Below are 27,274 nucleotides of genomic sequence, written 5' to 3' on the forward strand. Positions count from 1 at the left end.
TACCGCTACAGAAATCACACTCATCCTGTCTTTCCTCAGTTTTTTTTAACTTTACTCGGTTTTCCACGGTGTCCAGTACCTGGCTTCTTATATGCCTCGTTGGAATGTGGATTTTGATTATTGTTGCTGACATTACTTAATTTCATATATGCCTTTGAAACTTGTTTACTTCGTTACTGAGCGAAGCACCGCCCTCTTAGTTCCTTGGCGTGATTGACAGACTGTTCAAAAGCACGACACACTTTAATTGTACTTGTCCAGAGCGTCATTATCGTCTTTCAACAATTGTAGCTGAAGTTTTCCTTGGCTTGTGAAGAATATTTTGTCTCTGATAAGACGATCTTTGAGAGTGCCAAAATTACATCTATCGGCCCGGTTTCTCAGCTCAGTCAAGAAAATGTCAAATGGTTTTTGCCACGGCACACACCAAAATCTGTGTGATTCAATCACCTCGTTTGTTCGGGGATTACAGTATTTTTCAAGTTTCTTTAGCACCTTATCGGGATCTTTATCATCATCATCATTGTCCCACGTAAATTGGTCAAAAAGTTCAACTACGTTTGGTCCAGCGCAGTGTAGAATTATAGCGACTTGTGTTGCCTTTTGCTTCGCCGCGGCGCCATTCTCTGACATATTAATTTCAACTTGTCGTTTCCATTTTCGGTAATTTTCTGCCATATTACCTTCAATAATGTTCAGTTGTTCTGGCAAACAAAATGCTGCTTCTGCCATCTTTACTTTTCCGCTGTCACCATGTAATTAACACTGGTCTAACAGGACCGGGTAACCGCCATGATCTCATTTATTAAAACAAAAACGAGGCTATCACAATTAACGAAACATGTCATCAACACCTGGCACTCAACAAGGTCAAAAAGTCCACAGGTGATGATAATAGTCATCAGTTCGCAATGAGGATGAATCTTCACTGCAACAGCTCATTGACAGGGTCTGCATGTAAACCGACAAGTGTAAACATTTCAAAATCCATCTAGGTCACGCAAAAAATGACCACCACACGTCAAGGTGTTAAACATCCCATTATATGGGTAACTGAATTAAGTGAAAAAGTTCTCGGTGTTGTGGTAGAAACTTAAAATTCAGTGGTCATGTTAAAAATGCTAAAGTAAACAATAATGTAAGATTAATACTTAAAACATTCAGTTATATGAATCATTATCAAGCACTAGTGCATCCATTCTTTGTAAATGTATGATCACTTAAGCTCCAAAAAGACTATATGTATTGCTTGAGGCAGGGACGTATATGCGTCCCTGCTTGAGGGAAGGTCCAGAGACATGCTACCAAGTTAATTCCGTCATTACAAGATCTTTTGTATCCTTAACAAACATAGAAACGAAGTCTACCAACGCAGGAATATAGAAGATTAAGGCTTGACATGACGGAATATTGTAAAAAATTGAACGCTGCTCTAGTCAATTTAGTTTTGATTGACTAGGATAATCAAAACACGAATGGAAATGTTTAAACATATATATACAACGTAAATTCAGGATGAATTAAAGGATGCCCGATCTTTACCATTTTTATCATTTCTTCTAGTGCTATGTCTAGTATCAGAGACCTAAAATAACAGGTTTCTATTAATAATAAGAACGTCTTTATTTGAAATTCGCGCCAGTTTTTATCATTCTGTTACAAACAAACGCTTGTATCGCAAGACGCTACGGTTGAGGAAGCGTCAATAGTAACTTGATGATCGCCACGTCGCCTTAAACTACATACAGAGAGATGATGATGTTTTTACAAGGATACGGCATAGTTTAGGTAAATATGTTAACTGATCAGTTATTGTAGGATTTTAAGTAGAAAACTATTTAGGTCTGTCTGGTGTGATATGGCCATTGATGTCGATTCGCTGTTGTACAATGCATTGCATCAGCAGCGTATACGTAGTGTCTTGACTAGGCCTTTAACTTCCTACTGTGGGCCCAGCGTTTATTTAAGATGACCATCGATACAATAAAATACATCTATAATGTACTGTTTACTCAAGTGACGGAAGTTTTATATGGTTTTCACACGTATAAAATATTCTGGACCCAATGCCAGACATCAGTATTAGGCCAAAGTGCTGCATAGTCAGAAATTGTGTTGAAAGGTTGATGACCTGACTCAAATTAAGATATTACTACCAGTGATAACCACACAATCGATTGCATTTGAGTGTCTGTGTCTACATGTATATTGTCTGGACACACTGTACATACACATCCCATTGTTAAAGCTAGTTGTAATTATATAATTACATGTTTTGGAGAAAGTCTTTGTGGCAAAGGAATAGCTTATACTGAATTTTAATTTTGTCTTTGGGAAAAGATTGTTTGAAGAAGGAAGAATGTGTAATATGTTTAGTCTAAATTATTCTAATATTCTTTCAACTTTTTTTATATCTGTCTGCAGTTAATGGACAATATACAATGACCCCAGACCTAATATAAATTGATAGAATGTCAGAATAATTAGTACTAATATTTGTGTTGGCTCAGCTGGTTAGTATGTCCACACATGGTCATCACACATGATGTGCTGGTAAGTTTCCTTATCTGTCCCTTAGACAAGACTGTAGTGTCTGTCTAAATTTCTGTGGTCCTGCAGGTTTTATTGATTATCAGTGCAATTATTAGTTTAGCCTCATAGCACATTTGATATCCTAGCTATTACAGCTTAAACAGTCATCAAGTGTTTTACTAAAATATATACTCATTAAGTTTAGCTAGACATCAAGTATAATTCTGTAACCGTCACGATAGATGTTTTGGTACTGGACCATATGTGTAAAGATTTTTCCTGCCATTACGTATATGTATCAGAAATATTTTTAGCACTGACTAGGAATACTGGATGATTGTCAGCTTGGTTCTGTTAGCATATACTGGTTAAAAATCTTTTTCTCATCTTTGAATCAATTAAACTATCAGGTATGAAGTGATACCAAGTCTCCTGAAATACCTCTAGTAACTCTAAACTGCGTTAAAAGTCACAGAGGTCCTTTAGCAATATCTTCAAATTATTGAAATCTTCTAATCATTATTGCCTCACATGAAGAGGCACTTAAGATATAATTTCATAATTCAATATTTGATTGCTTACTTGCTAGCCAATCAATGATATTATGTCTTGGTCATATCATGTTTATTCCTTCCATACAATGCCAAACAAATACTTGCATGGACAACATTAGTGGCAGTAAGTAGCCAAACTGTAGGGATTTAATCCTATTGTAACATGGTACAGATGAGATCTTAACTGTATAACCAGTCCACCATTAATGGTAATTAATTCCATTTTAGACAGTAATTGTAACATGATGTATGCATAATAAAAGTTGTCGTGAAAATGTATGCATAATTACCATAAAAGATGGATACATGATTAACAGCTGAATACAACATCATTTATACATGTATAAAATTTCATAATTATGCAGTGTAAAGATTGCCGATGTCTTCATGTAACAATTTATGCAGGGATTATCTTTTAATAAATGTTGGATTATTAGCTCCTTCATAATAAAAGGAGTTCACTCACTACTGAATTTTCAATTATAAACATCAACAAAGCTATCAATAAAGACTCCTACAGTGTGGAAGCCATTTGTCAACCAAGGATTAGGATTTTAAAGCTTGTGTTATCTTATAAATTCACTAGAATGATTTGAAACTTAGTTTCCTTGCATGTACACACTTAAAACATTGGTGGAATAATTTTTCACAGTCACTTTGCATATATTTATGTCTAAGGATGATGAAATCAGCTTAACATCCAGCTCTGTACTAGCATGAATCAGCAGTATTTCATTGCATGTGTCTCATGTATTTTATTTATTAATATTCAACAGAAAATATCTTCTAATGATGGACAGATTGAAATCAATTTAGATATAATCTAAACATTAAATTAAAACTGTTTCATTATTCAAATTTTGAAAAGATTATTAATTGGCAGAGTTCAGAAATGACAGAGCATAACATTTCACTTTAAAAAAAAAACAAAAAAAACAGAACAGTTTGTTGAATTCTTAATAACCAGAGAAGAAATTGTCTTATATCTATATTTAATGGGTGGTTGTGTTCAGTAACACAGATTCAAATCTTCTAAATACTATTGTATACATTAATTTCTAAATTGTCTTTATTCTTATGAACAGAATTTCCATGGACATTCACAAGTTACTTTAAATAGATCTTTCAAAGAACACTATTTTGTAAATTTATATAACAGACATTTTTTGCATGTTTGTTGTTCCAGGTAGTCAGCTTGTTTACTTAATAATGATTACATATGTATAAGCATGACTAACATGAATGACACTCACAAAAAAAAAGGAGATTTTTTTCCATTTCATAGGTTTACCTGGTATTGAATTTTCGTTTATTTTAATATTGGGAAGGTGTTTCATTGGTGTTTTTTTTTTTTTTACTTTTTCATTTTTTTTTTTTTTTTCGTTTTTGGAAGAAATCAGTTTTTGACAATGTAAACAAAATTCACTTGTGGTATCGATCAATGCTAAGAGACAAATTGGTGTAAGCAACAACTTACCAGTAATAGGCATTGTGCCGGTTATCTTGCAAATTCACATTAACAAAATGGAGAGACAATCTGTTCTAATGAGAATTTAAGTTCTTACAACACAACCAGTAGAAGATTCAAGTGTGATGTTTCAATGACTACCATACACTGTCATGTTCTTCAGACAAATGAACAGTGTGAAGTCGTTCAAGTTCTTCACATCTTGTACACTGCATACATCAGTGCTAGTACGCTTTACACTGTACATTAGTCTGGTGAAGGTGACAGTATAGTCATCAAAGTGGTTATAAGAACTTCTTTTCTTATTATTTACCAGTATTTGTAAAAATTTAACAGTATTATTATATATTTGGTCTGAGATAGTAAAGGCTCACATTACTTGCCTGTTCTTAATCTGAGGTATTGGGTCCAATTAGTACAGCTTCAGCTTATTAACAGTATTGTTTGTCAGCTTGTTTCATCAAAGTGAAAAATTTTCAAACAACTTGATATCAATTTTAAAAAATTGTTTCGTTTTTTGTAAAAATGGAAATTATGTGTTACCATCAGGCCAAATGTTTTTTTTAGCCATTTGATCGAAAAACTTTATCTACATTAGTAAAAGCAAAAATTGATAAAGCCTGAAAATCAACTACCGTATAACCTTATAACAATTACATAAGTTAGATTAGTCTGAGGGGTTCTGACCATCTATCCACAATTTCATTTTTGTCTTGGTCACGCAAGAAAGACAAAAATAGTTGATAGATACTCTAAACCATTTTGGACTCCGGTGTACAACTGCAGCCAGGAAAAGTAGATCTAATCTTATTTCTCATTTTTAGAATTTACAAAAATTAATTACATCTTATTTCTGTTTCAGTTTAAGAACTATAACCATGTTGTTTATGTGATGGTAAATATCACAGCATTGACTGTATTGTCCACATCTCGTAACATCTTTGCTTAATGTTATCTCTGCTCTTCACTAACCCTAACCATTTGATGTAGTTTACAGTGTGTCACAGATTTACTGTTTTCATTGTTTCTTTTTTTCCAAAGTTCATAACCTTTCATACCATAATATAGATATTTAAGTAATATAATATGTTACAATACTAAGAATTTTGAAGTAATATAATATGTCACTATACCTAAATTTTTGAAGTATTGTAATATGTCACTATACCTAAATTTTTGAAGTATTGGAATATGTTACAATACCTAAATTTTTGAAGTATTGTAATATGTCACTATACCTAAATTTTTGAAGTATTGGAATATGTTACAATACCTAAATTTTTGAAGTATTGTAATATGTTACAATACCTAAATTTTTGAAGTATTGTAATATGTTACAATACCTAAATTTTTGAAGTATTGTAATATGATACAATACCTAAATTTTTGAAGTATTGTAATATGTCACAATACCTAAATTTTTGAAGTATTGTAATATGTTACAATACCTAAATTTTTGAAGTATTGTAATATGTTACAATACCTAAATTTTTGAAGTATTGTAATATGTTACAATACCTAAATTTTTGAAGTATTGTAATATGTTACAATACCTAAATTTTTGAAGTATTGTAATGTGTTACAATACCTAATTTTTTGAAGTATTGTAATATGTCTATACTATACCTAAATTTTTGAAGTATTGTAATATGTTACAATACCTAAATTTTTGAAGTATTGTAATATGTTACAATACCTAAATTACCTAAATTTTTGAAGTATTGTAATATGTTACTATACCTAAATTTTTGAAGTATTGTAATATGTTACTATACCTAAATTTTTGAAGTATTGTAATATGTTACTATACCTAAATTTTTGAAGTATTGTAATATGTTACTATACCTAAATTTTTGAAGTATTGTAATATGTCACTATACCTAAATTTTTGAAGTATTGTAATATGTCACTATACCTAAATTTTTGAAGTATTGTAATATGTCACAATACCTAAATTTTTGAAGTATTGTAATATGTTACAATACCTAAATTTTTGAAGTATTGGAATATGTTACAATACCTAAATTTTTGAAGTATTGTAATATGTCACTATACCTAAATTTTTGAAGTATTGTAATATGTTACAATACCTAAATTTTTGAAGTATTGTAATATGTTACAATACCTAAATTTTTGAAGTATTGTAATATGTTACAATACCTAAATTTTTGAAGTATTGTAATATGTTACAATACCTAAATTTTTGAAGTATTGTAATATGTTACAATACCTAAATTTTTGAAGTATTGGAATATGTTACAATACCTAAATTTTTGAAGTATTGTAATATGTGACTATACCTAAATTTGTGAAGTATTGGACTATGTTACAATACCTAAATTTTTGAAGTATTGTAATATGTTACAATACCTAAATTTTTGAAGTATTGTAATATGTTACAATACCTAAATTTTTGAAGTAGTGTAATATGTTACAATACCTAAATTTTTGAAGTATTGTAATATGTCACAATACCTAAATTTTTGAAGTATTGTAATATGTCACTATACCTAAATTTTTGAAGTATTGTAATATGTCACAATACCTAAATTTTTGAAGTATTGTAATATGTTACAATACCTAAATTTTTGAAGTATTGTAATATGTCACAATACCTAAATTTTTGAAGTATTGTAATATGTCACAATACCTAAATTTTTGAAGTATTGTAATATGTCACAATACCTAAATTTTTGAAGTATTGTAATATGTCACAATACCTAAATTTTTGAAGTATTGTAATATGTTACAATACCTAAATTTTTGAAGTATTGTAATATGTTACAATACCTAAATTTTTGAAGTATTGGAATATGTCACTATACCTAAATTTTTGAAGTATTGGAATATGTTACAATACCTAAATTTTTGAAGTATTGTAATATGTTACAATACCTAAATTTTTGAAGTATTGTAATATGTCACAATACCTAAATTTTTGAAGTATTGTAATATGTCACAATAACAGATAAATTCAGAGTATTACAATTTAATGATCAAGCACAAAGAGATTTATTTTAGGACAAATATATATCTGTTATCACAGGCAATTTATCTGACAAGATATTTTCTGTGAAAAGTGCATGTAATATAATGTAATATTATTTTATCACAATTATGCCGTCAGAATTCTACTGATTGGTACTCTCTAGTAGTTGTAGTATTGATATACTTTATTGGAAGTGAACTTATATTGGCTATGCCTGTTGTTGTTCAATCCTTATGTTATGATGATAAATATAAATTTGATGAAATAAAACAGTTACTTTAGAAGATTAAAAATGTGTTGCTAGGTATTTTATGGGTTTGTTGTGTTATTGGGATTGCTGTTGATTTTCAGTTAAAATTATCTAACATTATAGAAATGTGTTTTTATATAAAAAAGGTGAGTGACTGCTAAATGTTACACAGACACTAGATGTATGTCCGAGATCAACATTAGCATATGATTGTGACATCAACATTAGCATATGATTATGTAAGGACTAAAGTTTTCTCACCAGTACCAGGTACCAATAAAAAATAACATATCCATTTCATAAAATCATTTGCCAGTCATCATGTAGATACATGTATCTAGTAAGACATGTATCACTTTAATGGCCTGAAATGATTCATGGTCCAATAAAAAAAAATTCAAAAATAAGAAAAGCAAGACATCTGTTTGGAGTGCAAAATGTGTAAGCTACATTTTCAACATGCAGATCTTCCAATGCCTTTCTTCTGAATTTCCTAGTAGAAATTTATTAGCTGGAATGTAACTAGTGTACATGTTGATGCATTCTCTTCTCCCTCTAGCTTGATTAACACTTCTTTAACTAATTACCAAAATGATGAGACATATCACTAACAGTAAAGGATATCAAACCAAATCCTGACCTGAAGTCCCATATTAGAGTATCTTATCACAGCAAATATTAATCAGATGTTGTGTGTTACCCTCTTCACTTCAATAATTTTACACTCTATCTTGTGATTGAGCAAATAGTCTCAGGATTAGAGAGAAAATATTTCCTGACCTGCTTTTCAAAATGCAAAAGACTTTAAAATGTTTTTTGGTGTAAAACTGATTATTGTTACTTAATTTGATTACATTCTCTCAAATTGTCATTTACATTTTTAATGTCTACTTTTCTAGTTGGTTTCAAGAGGAGCATTATCTCTTGATCTAAAAGAAGTCAGGTGACTTGTACTTCAGAGTTAAGTTAGTTGCCATACCTCTAAGTTAAGTCAGGCGATATGTACCTCAAAGTTAAGCCAGTGGCATGTACCTCTAACAGAACAATCTCCCCCTAGAGATTATTGCAGTACCCAACAGCACATGTATTTGGTACTGTAGTATTAAGAACAATGATTCTAGTAGATAGCTTAGTTAAGTCATGTGACTTGTACTTGTTAGTTTAGTTAGGTGACTGGTATTTATAGATCTCGAAGTTAAGTCAGGTAACATGTACTTCTAAGTCGAGAGTCAGGTAACATGTACCTTAACGTTAAGTCTAGTGACATGTACTTCTAAGTTAAGTCAGGTGACATATACCACTAGTGTAATGTCAACTGATTGAACCTTGTATATCTTTGTTAAGTCTGTGGCATGTACTTCTAAATGAACAAATCCAAAGACATTGGTGAAAATTTAAACAAAACTAATTATAAAGGCATTCTGAATTTCAACTATTTGCTCACCAACATGTTCTATTGCTATCACTAAACCAGAAGTTAGTCCTTTTCAGTGCTTTCACAGAATCCAGTTTCTGCATTTGGATGTTTGTATATCAACACACATATCTTGAAGTGTGTATTGCCTTTGGCTTCAACTGTCACTTCTGTCATTTGTGTTGTTCTATATATATCACCATGGTCTCTGATGTAATGTTATTGTGTACAATATATATATAATATGTATATAACCAGATATAGTAACAAATTGACAAGTAAATATAATACATTCTAGTGACATATAATTGCATGAAGTACTTTGACTTTCATGAATTTTGCTGCAAATAAAGGCATTTTCACTTTTACTCGCAGGTTCAAGATAAAATTTAATATAGTCAGTCTGGTCGCTATGAGCAATTTTCAAATTTGTTTTGGCACTTATAAGTTGTTTGCTTTCCATTGTTGACTGTCACAAAACAGTTTCAGAAGCTTTCATTGCTTATTAGCCTCATAATAAGAATTGGGAGTTGGGGAGGGGGGCAGACTACAGTTTTCCTCTGTCTGGCCCAGCATCTCATAATAATAAGGGATGGGGGGGGGGGCTATAGTTTTCTTCTCTATGTCTGGCCCAGCATCTCATAATAATTAGGGATGGGGGGAACTATAGTTTTTAACTCTCTGTCTGGCCCAGCATCTCATAATAATTAGGGATGGGGGGGCTATAGTTTTCTTCTCTCTGTCTTGCCCAGCATCTCATAATAATTAGGGATGGGGGGACTATAGTTTTCTTCTCTCTGTCTGGCCCAGCATCTCATAATAATTAGGGATGGGTGGGACTGGAGTTTTCTTCTCTCTGTCTGGCCCAGCATCTCATAATAATTAGGGATGGGTGGGACTGGAGTTTTCTTCTCTCTGTCTGGCCCAGCATCTCATAATAATTAGGGATGGGGGGACTATAGTTTTCTTCTCTCTGTCTGGCCCAGCATCTCATAATAATTAGGGATGGGGGGACTATAGTTTTCTTCTCTCTGTCTGGCCCAGCATCTCATAATAATTAGGGATGGGGGGGGGGACTATAGTTTCTTCTCTCTGTCTGGCCCAGCATCTCATAATAATTAGGGATGGGTGGGACTGGAGTTTTCTTCTCTCTGTCTGGCCCAGCATCTCATAATAATTAGGGATGGGGGGACTATAGTTTTCTTCTCTCTGTCTGGCCCAGCATCTCATAATAATTAGGGATGGGGGGACTATAGTTTTCTTCTCTCTGTCTGGCCCAGCATCTCATAATAATTAGGGATGGGGGGGGACTATAGTTTTCTTCTCTCTGTCTGGCCCAGCATCTCATAATAATTAGGGATGGGGGGGGCTATAGTTTTCTTCTCTCTGTCTGGCCCAGCATCTCATAATTCTCATAATAATTAGGGATGGGGGGGGGGGGGGCTATAGTTTTCTTCTCTATGTCTGGCCCAGTATCTCATAATAATTAGGGATTTTTCTTCTCTCTTTCTAGACCAGCATCTGTGAAAGTTAGTCAGCTTGGCTTCATTCCTTAAAGATTTTTATGTAACCTCTCACAGACTTATAGATCACCATTACACTTTGTTGTCAGTGATGAAACTGTTGGATTGTCATACTTATTTCTTGCATTGTGTTTGATATCTCAGTCGGTATGCTTGTTGATAGAGTATAAATTTACTTTTTAATGAGCATTCTAGTTAAATTACCAGGTTATAAGAATATATATATGAGTAATAGTCATTTCGTATTTTCAGTAGAATTAAAATTACCCAAAAATTACTAGATACCTGCATAAAGATGTCTAAGATTTAAGAGTTATGGTAATTAGAAAGAATGTACGATATATTATGTACGTAGATCCAATTTAGAACCCGCTCTAATTAATGGTGACCTACCAGATAGTCAGTGCTCTAGTTCAACATCTCTTTATAGAATGTAACTGTTTTGAATCTTTGTATTTAAAGGAAGCAGATAATGACAATGAACAATTTATAGAAGCTGATTCTAGACCAGAGACGGAGGAGAAGCATTCATCTGGCTCAAACATGGCTGCCAGCAACCTCCCACATGTCATCAACCTTAGCAACAGTATCATCGGAGTCACCATTCTGGCAATGCCATTCTGTTTTAAACAGGTGAGAACATTGTCTGCTTGGTTCTAAACAGATAAAAAATATTCTTCATTACATGTTACATCATGTCATTGGTTTCAAAAATTTAAATGCAATACAACTAAAATATAAAATTGACTTTTCTGAAATTGTATTTTTGATACTGCCTAAAGGTATTTCAGGTTTTATAAACTTTAGGAGTAAGTGCATTGAAATTGGAAGCAATCTTGTTATGACAGGCAAATTTTGATAAGCACAACAACTGTTCAACAAATAAAGGGAGAAAATACTATGACGTCTAAAGGGCAGGAATAGAAATGAGTTTGAGGAATGAAGGGTATTGGAGGAATAACAAGCTGAGGAAGAGGTTCAATAACAAGGAATATGTAAGGACACTGTTGGGTCCAAGCAAATAAGGGAGTAATGGGGTAATGCAGGTTCACAAGAGTTTTACTGTATATCAGTATAGTATATGTTGCTTGAAATCATATGCTGTATTTTCTGTTTTAGTGTGGTATACTGCTGGGAGCCGTGCTCCTTTTCTTCTGCACCTGGTTGACTCTGGTATCATGTCGCCTACTGATGAAGGCTGGTGTAACATCACGGCGGAGATCCTATGGATTTCTGGGTATGATCAATTAAATCCTGTATTGTGTAAATAATGTATGAAGAAAACAAAAATAATGAGAACTTATTAAATACCAGGAACCAGAAAACTGATAGTCTCACTTTCCAGATACCACTAATCTGATGGTTTCACTGTCTAGCCATCACTAATCTGATGGTCTCACTATCTAGACATTACTAATCTGATGGTCTCACTATCTAGACATTACTAATCTGATGGTCTCACTATCCAGCCATCACTAACCTGATGGTTTCACTTTCCAGCCATCACTAATCTGATGGTCTCACTATCCAGCCATCACTAATCTGATGGTCTCACTATACAGCCATCACTAATCTGATGGTCTCACTATACAGCCATCACTAATCTGATGGTCTCACTATACAGACATCACTAATCTGATGGTCTCACTATACAGCCATCACTAATCTGATGGTCTCACTATACAGACATCACTAATCTGATGGTCTCACTATACAGACATCACTAATCTGATGGTCTCACTATCCAGCCATCACTAATCTGATGACATCACTAATCTGATGGTCTCACTATCCAGCCATCACTAATCTGATGGTCTCACTATACAGCCATCACTAATCTGATGGTCTCACTATACAGCCATCACTAATCTGATGGTCTCACTATACAGCCATCACTATACACCCATCACTAATCTGATGGTCTCACTATACAGCCATCACTAATCTGATGGTCTCACTATACAGCCATCTACAGCCATCACTATACAGCCATCACTAATCTGATGGTCTCACTATACACAGCCATCACTAATCTGATGGTCTCACTATCCAGCCATCACTAATCTGATGGTCTCACTATCTCACTATACAGCCATCACTAATCTGATGGTCTCACTATACAGCCATCACTAATCTGATGGTCTCACTATACAGCCATCACTAATCTGATGGTCTCACTATACAGACATCACTAATCTGATGGTCTCACTATACAGCCATCACTAATCTGATGGTCTCACTATACAGCCATCACTAATCTGATGGTCTCACTATACAGCCATCACTAATCTGATGGTCTCACTATCAGTCTCACTATACCATCACTAATCTGATGGTCTCACTATACAGCCATCACTAATCTGATGGTCTCACTATACAGCCATCACTAATCTGATGGTCTCACTATACAGCCATCACTAATCTGATGGTCTCACTATACAGCCTCACTATACAGACATCACTAATCTGATGGTCTCACTATACAGACATCACTAACCTGATGGTCTCACTATCCAGCCATCACTAATCTGATGGTCTCACTATACAGCCATCACTATACACCCATCACTAATCTGATGGTCTCACTATACAGCCATCACTAATCTGATGGTATCACTATACAGCCATCACTATACACCCATCACTAATCTGATGGTCTCACTATACAGACATCACTAATCTGATGGTCTCACTATACAGCCATCACTAATCTGATGGTCTCACTATACAGCCATCACTAATCTGATGGTCTCACTATACAGCCATCACTAATCTGATGGTCTCACTATACAGCCATCACTAATCTGATGGTCTCACTATACACCCATCACTAATCTGATGGTCTCACTATACAGCCATCACTAATCTGATGGTCTCACTATCCACCCATCACTAATCTGATGGTCTCACTATCCACCCATCACTAATCTGATGGTCTCACTATACAGACATCACTAATCTGATGGTCTCACTATACAGCCATCACTAATCTGATGGTCTCACTATACAGCCATCACTAATCTGATGGTCTCACTATCCAGCCATCACTAATCTGATGGTCTCACTATACAGACATCACTAATCTGATGGTCTCACTATACAGACATCACTAATCTGACTATACACCCATCACTAATCTGATGGTCTCACTATACAGCCATCACTAATCTGATGGTCTCACTATACAGCCATCACTAATCTGATGGTCTCACTATACAGCCATCACTAATCTGATGGTCTCACTATACAGCCATCACTAATCTGATGGTCTCACTCACTATCTAGACATCACTAATCTGATGGTCTCACTATACAGCCATCACTAATCTGATGGTCTCACTATACATCACTAATCTATACAGCCACTGGTCTCACTATACAGACATCACTAATCTGATGGTCTCACTATCTCACAGTCTCACTATACAGCCATCACATCACTATCCAGCCATCTGATGGTCTCACTATACAGCCATCACTAATCTGATGGTCTCACTATACAGCCATCACTAAACTGATGGTCTCACTATCCAGCCATCACTAACCTGATGGTCTCACTATACAGCCATCACTAATCTGATGGTCTCACTATACAGACATCACTAATCTGATGGTCTCACTATACAGCCATCACTAATCTGATGGTCTCACTATACAGCCATCACTAATCTGATGGTCTCACTATACAGACATCACTAACCTGATGGTCTCACTATACAGCCATCACTATACAGACATCACTAATCTGATGGTCTCACTATACAGACATCACTAATCTGATGGTCTCACTATACAGACATCACTAATCTGATGGTCTCACTATACAGACATCACTAATCTGATGGTCTCACTATACAGCCATCACTAATCTGATGGTCTCACTATACAGACATCACTAATCTGATGGTCTCACTATACAGCCATCACTAATCTGATGGTCTCACTATCCAGCCATCACTAATCTGATGGTCTCACTATCCAGCCATCACTAATCTGATGGTCTCACTATACAGCCATCACTAATCTGATGGTCTCACTATACAGCCATCACTAATCTGATGGTCTCACTATACAGACATCACTAATCTGATGGTCTCACTATACAGTCTCCATCATCACTAATCTGATGGTCATCACTAATCTGATGGTCTCACTATACAGCCATCACTAATCTGATGGTCTCACTATACAGCCATCACTAATCTGATGGTCTCACTATACAGCCATCACTAATCTGATGGTCTCACTATACAGCCATCACTATACAGCCATCACTAATCTGATGGTCTCACTATACAGCCATCACTAATCTGATGGTCTCACTATACAGCCATCACTAATCTGATGGTCTCACTATACAGCCATCACTAATCTGATGGTCTCACTATACAGCCATCACTAATCTGATGGTCTCACTATACAGCCATCACTAATCTGATGGTCTCACTATACAGCCATCAATCTGATGGTCTCACTATACAGCCATCACTAATCTGATGGTCTCACTATACAGCCATCACTAATCTGATGGTCTCACTATACAGCCATCACTAATCTGATGGTCTCACTACAGCCATCACTACATACAGCCATCACTAATCTGATGGTCTCACTATACAGCCATCACTAATCTGATGGTCTCACTATACAGAGCCATCACTAATCTGATGGTCTCACTATACAGCCATCACTAATCTGATGGTCTCACTATACAGCCATCACTAATCTGATGGTCTCACTATACACCCATCACTAATCTGATGGTCTCACTATACAGACATCACTAATCTGATGGTCTCACTATACAGCCATCACTAATCTGATGGTCTCACTATACACCCATCACTGATCTGATGGTCTCACTATACAGACATCACTGATCTGATGGTCTCACTATACAGACATCACTAATCTGATGGTCTCACTATACAGCCATCACTAATCTGATGGTCTCACTATACATACAGACATCACTAATCTGATGGTCTCACTATACAGCCATCACTAATCTGATGGTCTCACTATACACCCATCACTAATCTGATGGTCTCACTATACAGCCATCACTAATCTGATGGTCTCACTATACAGACATCACTAATCTGATGGTCTCACTATACACACATCACTAATCTGATGGTCTCACTATACAGCCATCACTAATCTGATGGTCTCACTATACAGCCATCACTAATCTGATGGTCTCACTATACAGACATCACTAATCTGATGGTCTCACTATACAGCCATCACTAATCTGATGGTCTCACTATACAGCCATCACTAATCTGATGGTCTCACTATACAGCCATCACTAATCTGATGGTCACTATACACTAAATCATGGTCTCATATACAGACATCACTAATCTGATGGTCTCACTATACAGACATCACTAATCTGATGGTCTCACTATACAGCCATCACTAATCTGATGGTCTCACTATACAGCCATCACTAATCTGATGGTCTCACTATACAGCCATCACTAATCTGATGGTCTCACTATACAGCCATCACTAATCTGATGGTCTCACTATACACCCATCACTAATCTGATGGTCTCACTATACAGACATCACTAATCTGATGGTCTCACTATACAGCCATCACTAATCTGATGGTCTCACTATACAGCCATCACTAATCTGATGGTCTCACTATACAGACATCACTAATCTGATGGTCTCACTATCTCACTATACAGACATCACTAATCTGATGGTCTCACTATACAGCCATCACTAATCTGATGGTCTCACTATACAGACATCACTAATCTGATGGTCTCACTATACAGCCATCACTAATCTGATGGTCTCACTATACAGCCATCACTAATCTGATGGTCTCACTATACAGCCATCACTAATCTGATGGTCTCAGCCATCACTAATCATGGTCTCACTATACAGCCATCACTAAACTGATGGTCTCACTATACAGACATCACTAATCTGATGGTCTCACTATACAGCCATCACTAATCTGATGGTCTCACTATACAGCCATCACTAATCTGATGGTCTCACTATACAGCCATCACTAATCTGATGGTCTCACTATCCAGCCATCACTAATCTGATGGTCTCACTATACAGCCATCACTAATCTGATGGTCTCACTATACAGACATCACTAATCTGATTGTCTCACTCTACAGCCATCACTAATCTGATTGTCTCACAATCCAGCCATCACTAATCTGATGGTCTCACTATACAGCCATCACTAATCTGATGGTCTCACTATACAGACATCACTAATCTGATGGTCTCACTATCCAGCCATCACTAATCTGATGGTCTCACTATACAGACATCACTAATCTGATGGTCTCACTATACAGACATCACTAATCTGATGGTCTCACTATACAGCCATCACTAATCTGATGGTCTCACTATACAGACATCACTAATCTGATGGTCTCACTATACAGACATCACTAATCTGATGGTCTCACTATACAGCCATCACTAATCTGATGGTCTCACTATACAGCCATCACTAATCTGATGGTCTCACTATACAGCCATCACTAATCTGATGGTCTCACTATCCAGCCATCACTAATCTGATGGTCTCACTATACAGCCATCACTAATCTGATGGTCTCACTATACAGCCATCACTAATCTGATGGTCTCACTATACAGCCATCACTAATCTGATGGTCTCTACACATCACTACAGCCATCACTATACAGCCATCACTAATCTGATGGTCTCACTATACAGCCATCACTATACAGCCATCACTAATCTGATGGTCTCACTATACAGACATCACTAATCTGATGGTCTCAGACATCACTATCCAGCCATCACTAATCTGATGGTCTCACTATACAGCCATCACTAATCTGATGGTCTCACTATACAGCCATCACTAATCTGATGGTCTCACTATACAGCCATCACTAATCTGATGCTCCTTCTGTCGGGAACATGTTGTTTTGATGATGATATTCTTTTCTCCATCATTACCAACTTCTTGCGAGCGAAAAGGTCTGAACTTTCATTACAAAATTAATTAAATTTACGCAAAAACCTGTAAAAAGATTATCAATGTCTTATGTAATGATTCTTTCAGCCTACTACACTTATGGTGCCCCAGGGAAACTAGCTGTTGAGATTGGGTAAGTCAGAATAAGATTTTAATTCCGAATAACAGTTCACAGGAATATTTAATTTTTAATGATTTCTCCTTTACTACAATATCTGAGTTGAGCTACATACCGGTAATTCACTGATGATAGATTTACAACTGGGATAGTATCCTATTTGACTTTATAATTCAGGATGATAGATTTACAATTGGGATAGTATCCTATTTGACTTTATAATTCAGGATGACAGATTTACAATTGGGATAGTATCCTATTTGACTTTATAATTCAGGATGATAGATTTACAATTGGGATAGTATCCTATTTGACTTACTCATCTTTACTCTGTATTTCAGGATGATCGGGCTACAGCTGGGGACACTGATTGCCCAAGTAGTCATTATTGGTGACCTTGGTCCTGCCATTGTTTCAAAGTACCTTGGACTTGAGGTAGGTTTTAGCATTGACAAAATAGTGATAGATACTTCTTAGGTGCTTTGATTCTTCTTCATGCTTTCTCTCCCAAAAATATATGTGTAGGACAAAAACACTTATAAAGACTACCTTTCTCAAAATGTGTTCCCTTACCTTGTATATATGGTTAATATAGAAATATGTGTGGAAACATATATTTGACACAGGTATTTGTGCATGTTAGGTCCTTGCAACATGCTTATCCTGAAATAAGCCCTCTCTCCTAGTGTAACAATTCAGTTTAAGTTATGGACTTCTTTTAGCTTACTATTTTAAAATTCATGATTCTGCAAAAATGTAGAAGGGGCTTATTTGTGGGCAGGGTTTTTTTATGGATAAATATGGTAATAGTTCCCTATGTGATGAAATAATACTATAAGACACATTGGTATCAGCTGTTCCATGCAATGAGATAATAAGAAGCAAAGACTTTCAGTAAAAATTAATGTGAAAAATGAAGAATGTGTCTAAATAAGAAAACATAAAAAAAGTTTATGTGAGTTCAGCTCCCAGTCAGGCCCTAGGGGAGTTATCCTCTGACTTCTTTAACAATTTAGCTGGAAATGTATAGCAAGGAACTACTGCATGTCCTTTATGTGTGTAAACAAATAGAATGTTTGATGTTGTAGAACAATGGTAACCTGCGGATGGGTCTGATCTGCTTCCTGTGTCTGTGTGTGGGACTACCTCTCGGTCTGCTGAAAAACCTTAATACTGTCAGCAGAGCTAGCACCTTATGTATTCTCTTTTATGGATTTTTTACTGTTTATGTGAGTATAGGCAGTGGTACAAGTGTTGTATCAAAATCGTTGAATCTCTGTAAAAACATGTAATTCTATAGGGATTAAATTTCTTGGTCTTCCAAAAATATTCAGTTTCGTTGACACTTGATATGGCTCACAAAGTTCACTAGTAGGTACTTAAGATCCACATCAACTTTTACCCTTTTATTGTTATTCTTGGACATATAAAATTTGTGGATTTGTAGTGCCCACTGATACAATGAAAATAACAAAAAAATAAATAAATAATAAAAAAAAAATGTTCAAGCTGAAACAATTTCATATTATGAATAATAAAGATGCAATAATACATTTCATTCTTAAGCAATTTCTTGATAAGTAAGGCATTTTAGGTTATTCTGAAGATATTAAATATCACTGAAATAGAGAATGCATTGCCTTCCTATGATCACTCAATGCACAATCAGACTATTACATAATCAGTCAACTGTTTTAACTGATTTCCCATTGTGTCTGACAGTCAAAACAAGTTTCATGTACAATACATATGAAATTTGCCATTATAATGAAGAAAATTTAAGATAGAGATCTAGTTGTGAATGTCTCATTCTGTTGGAAGGATGAGGATTATACTTAATGAATCCTTGGTTGTTTTCTTTTTTACAATGGTAAAAGTTTCAAATATTTGAAAATGTAAGATATCATTTGATTGAGCAAGTTTGTCTTAATTGAAATCCTGGTATCAAAACTATAATCTTTAATTGGTAGTAATGAATTGCAGTATTCTCTAAATCCTTTCTAATGAGCTTTTCTTGAATTATGATACAAATATTAGTGTATTTTTCATTTTGATTAAGAACACTTCCTTACTTTTAGGTGTTCACATTGTCCATTCCAAACCTGATATCTGGTGACTGGATTGACAAAGTCAATCTCTGGAGGACTGATGGATTGTTCAAATGTCTACCCATCTTTTCCTTTGCTTTTGGTTGTCAAACGTGAGTTAAACAAAGTGAACTGATCGACTGAAAGAATAATTACAGACTCCATCTGTTTAGATGTCATAACAGATGCTCATTCACCTACAAATAATTTATCTAACTTATAAGTAACATAGTCACTTTAGAGCGAGCCAATTTCACAATTTCGAAACCTCCAGCGGTCATGTTTCATGTCATTTAATGATCATACTGTATAAGTATGCACATTTCTTCATGACTTTTGGAAGAATCTTTTCTTTGTCTAGATTTTTAAAAAAGCAATCAAATTGTTCTTTAAAAATTGTAGATTATTGTTAAGTAACTCTTGGTCGGAATACTAGTAACTCTTGGTCAGAATACTAGTAACTCTTGGTCGGAATACTAGTAACTCTTGGTCGGAATACTAGTGTGTGAAAACTGTGTTCTTTTTGGGCCTCCTTAATTTAGTCACAATTATTATTGTATGGAAAAACAGATAAATTTGCTATTCAACTGATAGAAATATTGTCTTGTCTTACCAGGCAGCTGTTCATTATGTACGATAACCTGCCAGAGCCGTCACTGAAGAGTGTCAACAACATTGTACAGAGTGCTGTCAATATGTGTACAGTCAGCTATCTGCTGGTAGGCTATAATTACTTGGGAAAAACATCAGTAATGAGAAAATCATTTTGTATTTCTCATAGGCCAATTGTTTGAATTAAATATTTTCCTGGTTATGAAAACGAACATGCTGTTCTCCATTTCTGATTATTATTGGATTTATCTCACAAGATAAACTTAAAGTTTTGCACATACACTGTAACAGTAAATTTTTTGGGGAAAAATGAATTTTCATTTCAGAAATAAGACAAGTGTGTTAGTTATAGATATGTTTTGAGGTTAATACACAAACTTGTATATAGTATTGAAGTTTCCTGTGTCATTTTCACAAAGATAACTCTTACACACGCTTACATACCAGGTATTTGTATTGGTCATACATGTAGTAAATTTCAAAACTGGTTAGACATGCCATTAACTGACAAATTATATTTATTAATGCTGTAATGGTTTCCTTTCAGACTGGATTTTTTGGCTACATTGCTTTCCATGATGTAGATATCGGTGGTGACATTGTAACAGACTTTCAGGTCAGTTTGTTATCCGATGTTCTCAAACTGGGATTTGTCATCTCCATTGCTGTCACCTTCCCTCTCATCATCTTTCCCTGTAGAGGGAGTCTGTACACACTACTCTTCCCTCAGGTACGTATCTCTCCTGTTACATTCTAATGCTGCTAGCTGACACTTGAGAAAAGAATTGGTTGACATTTGATTTTGCATCAGTTGACTTTGATCTGTTATAAAATCTTTTTAACGTTATGTTTGAGAGGGCAAATTTTTACCTTGTTTTTGCGAGGACACTTCCCTTAATTTCAGTCCTACATTGCAACCTTGCTATCAGGGAATTATTAGGATATACATCAATTTCTCAAGAGACATTTTCTTACATTGCAGAAACAAAAGCATAATGATGATTTAGAGAAGAGACCTGTTATACCAGAGCTTCATTTTAAAGTCCTCACTACTTTTATTGTTGTTGGTTCAATGACCACGGGCATCCTAGTCCCTAATGGTAAGCTTAGTGTATTGAATTGTGTTTAATTCATTCATGTTTATTTATGTTTGTGGTGAATTGGTTTTTATACAATAATATGGTGCCACAGTAACTCATTGAGGATAGAGATTTGGCTTTTGTATCATCAGGTAAAGATGCAGTGTGTGGTTTGACACTCTGTACCTATGGTGGTTTGTGTTTCTCAGGGATATGAGAAATGAACTGGTCTGTGTTTTCATAGTCTTTGGGCAAGACAGTTTTCCTCAATTATTCTGGATGGCATGCAATGGGCCTCCCATATGTTGTTCAGGAAGGTAGCCAACAGCTACTACAAGGAGACACCTGTCTTAAATAAACGTAACCATGATGAGGCAATAAACTGAGTGATCAATCCATACAATAAGGTCTGAAATAATGGTTTCATATCAATCATTTAAAATATTCATTATGACAAGTCTTGTACTGTGTTTGCTGATATGATACAAGTTGATAAGACTTCTCAATAATTTTGGTATTCATATCGCTATAGATCAAATTAATTATATACATCTCAATTGGTTTTGGCTGAATACCAAAGTTTGACAGCTGACTACACTTACAACATGCCCTACAAGTAGGGAAACTAAATTCTATAAAGTTATTGATTGTTTTTCGTCTCAATTTTCAGTGGAATTTGTGTTAGCTATGAATGGTGCTACAATGGGAACCCTCATCTGTTATATATTCCCTGCTGTGTTCTTCCTACGAGTGATGACAAGTTCATCGGACGGAAAACAGATTGCACAAGTTAGTTTCATGATTAACTCTACTATTTATGTATTAGATAAGAGTTCAAAGTTAATTTCACACTGTTAAATTGGGATGGATTGATTTTGATTGCAAAAGAAAATTGACTTACCCTATTTTGAAATTTAATGGTAAAAGATAATATTTCTGAAACTGCTTTTATTATTTTCCAAACTCCTGACAGTATAGATACAATATATCTCTCCATTTTGTACTACATTGTATCACATCACTTTTCATGGTTTGATGTTTTTTTTCTACAGGCTGTGTTGATTTTTGGATGCTTGATTATGGTCCTATGTACATTGACAACCTTGAAGTCCCAAGAACAAGGTCAGGCAGTTGATATTGTTGTGAAGGATGAGACGGAAGATAAAGGCGTACCTATAATATCTGATAAAGAAAAGCCCCTCCAGCCCCCAGTCAATATAAACACTCAAGACAAACACATCCTGAAGGATAAACCTCCTGACAAAATGGCCGACGATGGCAAAGTGGATGATATACTAGATAAAGGTAAGCATTCACTGGAGTAAAGGATTATAATTCAAAGAGATAGATTCACATTAATGAACAACTGTAGTGATTATTCTCTGTAATTTTCTGTGTTCCAGATTGTTGCTTCTGTATAGAAATCTCAAATTTTATGACCAAAATGTTTCATACTTGAGTTTTGAAAAAAAGGGGTTAGATCTAATATTTATAAAGTTACTGGACAGAAAGTCCATCATTAATTCATTTCCAGGGTAGGTCTTCCTTACTATTTTGCATACAAGCTTTACGTCTTGTGAAGTTATTGTGTTGCATGCCAGGAGTAGGTCATCAAGACCTATATTTCTATTATCGACATTCATTAGGAAAAAATATTTCAATGGCATATTTACTTTGACAGCTGACCTTAAGAAGACATCTTAAAAAGTTGATGAAAAGTGACATGATTAATTAAAATATTTCTGTAAATACAATAGGAAAGTAAGAAAGCAAACTGTATGAAATATCAATTGTTATCAGATATGTAAATATCATGGTGTGTGATTGATATGTAAATATCATGGTGTGTGATTGATATGTCAATATCATGGTGTGTGATTGATATGTCAATATCATGTGTTTGATTGATATGTTACCATCATGGTGTGTGATTGATATGTTACCATCATGGTGTGTGATTGATATGTTAATATCATGGTGTGTGATTGATATGTTAATATCATTTGAAGTGTGCTGTCAATATAGAAATTTGTTAAAGTCATGTGATAGTAGATTTTGTATATATTCTAAGTTAGCCAGATTTGTGACAGTTAGATGTCTCTTCTTGTTAATAGAGTGTTTCTAATTCTTTCAGATGAAAAATTGAAAGACAAGCGTGTGGAGCCTCCAAATCCTAGAGCACCTTCTGAGGTAGGCAGCTACACAGTGTTGATATTGGTTATACATGTACATGTATTTCAATGGAAATAGGGATAAATTGCAAATTCTTTAACTGGGTAAAAATCAATAATTCCTGTAATTTTCGTGCTGAAATTGTTTCATTATCAGATATTATATATCCTATATGAATGAAAGATTAACCTCCACATCTTCGAAAAATTCACTGAAATCTGTCAGCACATGAGCTTGCTGAATCTGCCACGAAATTTCTAAGCATAGTTGCTTTGTTTGCCCGAAAATATTGTGTTACTTGCATCAGCCAGTACCTGTAAATATCTTACTGACCTGTAATTATTATACTCTGGTTTGTAGATGTGTTATGAAGTCACTTGTGTAATGTAAACTGATTCATTTCAGTCATCCATGTTAATGCTCTATTTCATTCTACATACAGAATGACAATCTAGACAAGCAAGATGTTCAGAAGCCTCGAATAGATTCTGAACTAAACAACAAAAAAGACAGTGACAAAGTGGACAAGAAGAAAAATGAAAAAGAAATAAAAAAAGATGAACAAGAACTGGGAGGACAAGACCAGTTACAGAAGGTACCTGTTGTAGAGAAGGAGTTAGGGGCAGAGCAAGGTAAAGATATTGGTCAGGGGAAGGACACAGTGTTAGGACAGGAAGTAAGGCAAGAAGGAGATAAGGAGAACACAGAGGACAGGAGAGAAAAGGAGAAGGCAGAAGAAAGGAAGAACAAGAAGCAGGATGAAATCATCAATGAGCTGGAAAAACAACGTGAGGAACAGCGGGAACTGATCGAAGAACAAAAGGAAATCCTGGCACAGCTCAAAGAGCATGAACAGGAACACAAACAGGTAAAGTTTGAAACACTCCTTGTCATTGGTTCTCTAGGCTATCAACACCGGAGAACATTCCTTACCAAGTGTGGTGTCACTACCTAGATTATACTAAGTTCTTGCTTTCTTTGTATTAAAAAAAAACTTTGATAATCTCTGATATACATGTACAGTCAAATTACAAAAGAGAATTTAGTGATAAGGAATAGTCTGTTTTAATTTTATTGTTTTTATTCAGAAATGATGTGAATTTTTTACTTTTGATACAAATTCTGGAAATCACTTTTACATAAGAATTATGGAAGAAACATTATTTACTAACGAATTTGTTAATATCTGATTGTCTCCATTTTAAAAATCATCACATTTTTAATTTGGTTATCTACATCAGATATGGTAAGTATATTGGTGTCAGTTAAATTTGAAGACTGCAATTTTTTTTTATTATTCTTTGTCTTAGATGTCCAGATTATCTTTCTAGTTACTTCTGACAAATGGACATTGCACAATGCTGTGCACCAGAGAGGTGGAATCAAAATAAAAGATGGAGGGTTATTTGGTTGTGGGATATTTACTATTTGCAGATCTATCCTGGCCCTTTGCCTGTGCACATCCTTTACCATCCCTAAAATTATTGAAGAAAACATCAGAAAACTCTAACAATTAACCAGAATTTGACTGTTTACCTAGGTTTATGGACCCTGCACAGCAGCATATTGTGAGGTGGTGGTAGTGTTTTTCATTTCTTTTGATACTGTTTGTTATGATAATGGTTTACATTGGCAGTTCTGTTCTTTATGGTAATGTCTCGTAAATATGTTTGTAAAGGCCACCTACCATAATTTCTCTTGCATAAATTGATTTCATAATTTTGTTTTCTGATGATATTTATTTTCTTGCATATTCACGTTTCCTAATTTATTTGTCAGTATTAAATATCTTTGCAACATACAGGAATACTTGTCAGGGGGATTCAAAACACAGATACAAAAAAGAAGTAATCATAAGAAAAGAAGAAGAGCATGCAGCCTGTAAAATGATTAATGTTACATTTACATAGTTTCATTCAATACTTTAGATTGATGCAGAGAAGCAGCAAGCTATCAATGGAGGACAGCCTGGTCAACAGTTAAATTTGAAACAAGGAAATGGCCAACCACCCAAAGACATTCAACAACAGCAAGATGGTGGGCAGCCAGTCGAAAGAGTTCAACAACAGCAAGTTGGCAACCAACCAATTGGAGGAGTTCAACAACAACAGCAAGGTGGCCAGCCTATTGGAGGAGTTCAACAACAACAGCAAGGTGGCCAGCCAATTGGAGGAGTTCAACAACAGCAAGGCATTAATCAGCCAGTGGGAGGAGTTAAACAACAACAAAATATTAATCAGCCAGTTGGAGGACAGCAAGTTATAAATCAGCCTATTGGAGGAGTTCAACAACAACAGCAAGGTGGCCAGCCAATCGGAGGAGTTCAACAACAACAGCAAGGTGGCCAGCCAATCGGAGGAGTCCAACAACAACAGCAAGGTGGCCAGCCAATCGGAGGAGTTCAACAACAACAGCAAGGTGGCCAGCCAATCGGAAGAGTTCAACAACAGATGAACATGAATCAACCAGTGGGAAAAATTCAACAACAGCAAGGCGTAAACCAGCCAATTGGAGGAATTCAACAACAGCAAGTTGGCAACCAGCCAATTGGAGGAGTTCAACAACAACAACAGCAAGGCATTAATCAGCCAATCGGAGGAGTTCAACAACAGCAAGGTATTAATCAGCCAATCAGAGGAGTTCAACAACAGCAAGGCATTAATCAGCCAATAGGAGGAGTTCAACAACAGCAAGGCATCAATCAGCCAATCAGGGGAGTTCAACAACAGCAAGGCATTAATCAGCCAATAGGAGGAGTTCAACAACAGCAAGGCATCAATCAGCCAATCAGGGGAGTTCAACAACAAGCAGGAGCAGGTCAAAATACAGGAAATATTAAAGAAAAGACAGGAGGTGAGCAAAAGGTGGGAAACATGCAACAGCAGGCTCCTGAACAAGTTGAAGGGATTGTCCAAAAAGAGCAAGGTCAAATTGCAGGAAATTTTCAACAACAAGTTCCTGAAAAAGTCAATCTTAAACAGCAGGTTGTTGATAATGCTGTAAATACCTTAGATAAGATGGATAATAAGCATTTACCACAGGCACAATTACCAGATCAGAATAATATCAGAAATGTAGACAATCCAAACAAAGAATTAGATTTACACATTAAAAAGAAATCTTCTAAAAAACATAAAAAAGAGCATAAAGAAGAAGTTCGCCGTCGAAGAGACGTAGCTGATGATGTTGATCCCCACAAAGATAAACTGGATGATGAAAAAATGAGAAAACCCAAACCACCTAATGAAGAAATGAGAAGGAAAAAGTTGAGTGTCAATGAAAATCAGGATTTAGACATAAAGGATATCATTAAGAATTTAGATTCTATGAATGACCTCTCTCTTGTTCATGGTCGGTCTCTGAAAGCAGTCCTACGTAAAAGGTCCTAAACTTGTCTCATTAATCTGTTAGTTTACTAGCTAGACTGTATAACAGTTGACAGGTCTTTTACAAGATGACTTAGTAA

At 35.1% G+C, this 27,274-nt stretch overlaps 1 protein-coding gene across 1 annotated transcript; it reads left to right on the forward strand.

Annotated features, from left to right (window-relative positions):
* The first annotated feature begins 911 nt into the window (after positions 1-911).
* LOC132544561 (putative sodium-coupled neutral amino acid transporter 10) lies at positions 912-27,261 on the forward strand. Its single transcript, XM_060208179.1, has 17 exons — positions 912-971; positions 11,193-11,363; positions 11,850-11,967; positions 17,828-17,873; positions 18,200-18,293; positions 18,947-19,087; positions 19,937-20,058; positions 20,562-20,664; positions 21,105-21,287; positions 21,540-21,657; positions 22,307-22,425; positions 22,689-22,941; positions 23,771-23,826; positions 24,251-24,676; positions 25,737-25,809; positions 25,963-26,661; positions 26,734-27,261. The coding sequence occupies exons 1-17, from the start codon at positions 912-914 to the stop codon at positions 27,195-27,197; spliced, it is 3,246 nt and encodes a 1,081-aa protein (XP_060064162.1). The 3' UTR covers positions 27,198-27,261.
* The last annotated feature ends 13 nt before the right edge of the window (positions 27,262-27,274 follow it).

Source organism: Ylistrum balloti, unplaced genomic scaffold (assembly GCF_031769215.1).
Source record: "Ylistrum balloti isolate Yb309-2 unplaced genomic scaffold, AGI_CSIRO_Ybal_v1 Utg369802, whole genome shotgun sequence".
In the NCBI taxonomy this organism is placed as follows: domain Eukaryota; kingdom Metazoa; phylum Mollusca; class Bivalvia; order Pectinida; family Pectinidae; genus Ylistrum; species Ylistrum balloti.

Excerpts from the sequence above, each read along its gene's own strand:
- LOC132544561 (XM_060208179.1), top strand. The coding sequence starts at position 912 with ATGAGGATGAATCTTCACTGCAACAGCTCATTGACAGGGTCTGCATGT. Across the intron at positions 11,968-17,827 it reads GAGATCCTATGGATTTCTGG|CCTACTACACTTATGGTGCC; the intron begins GTATGATCAATT and ends TGATTCTTTCAG. Across the intron at positions 23,827-24,250 it reads ATCCTAGAGCACCTTCTGAG|AATGACAATCTAGACAAGCA; the intron begins GTAGGCAGCTAC and ends TTCTACATACAG.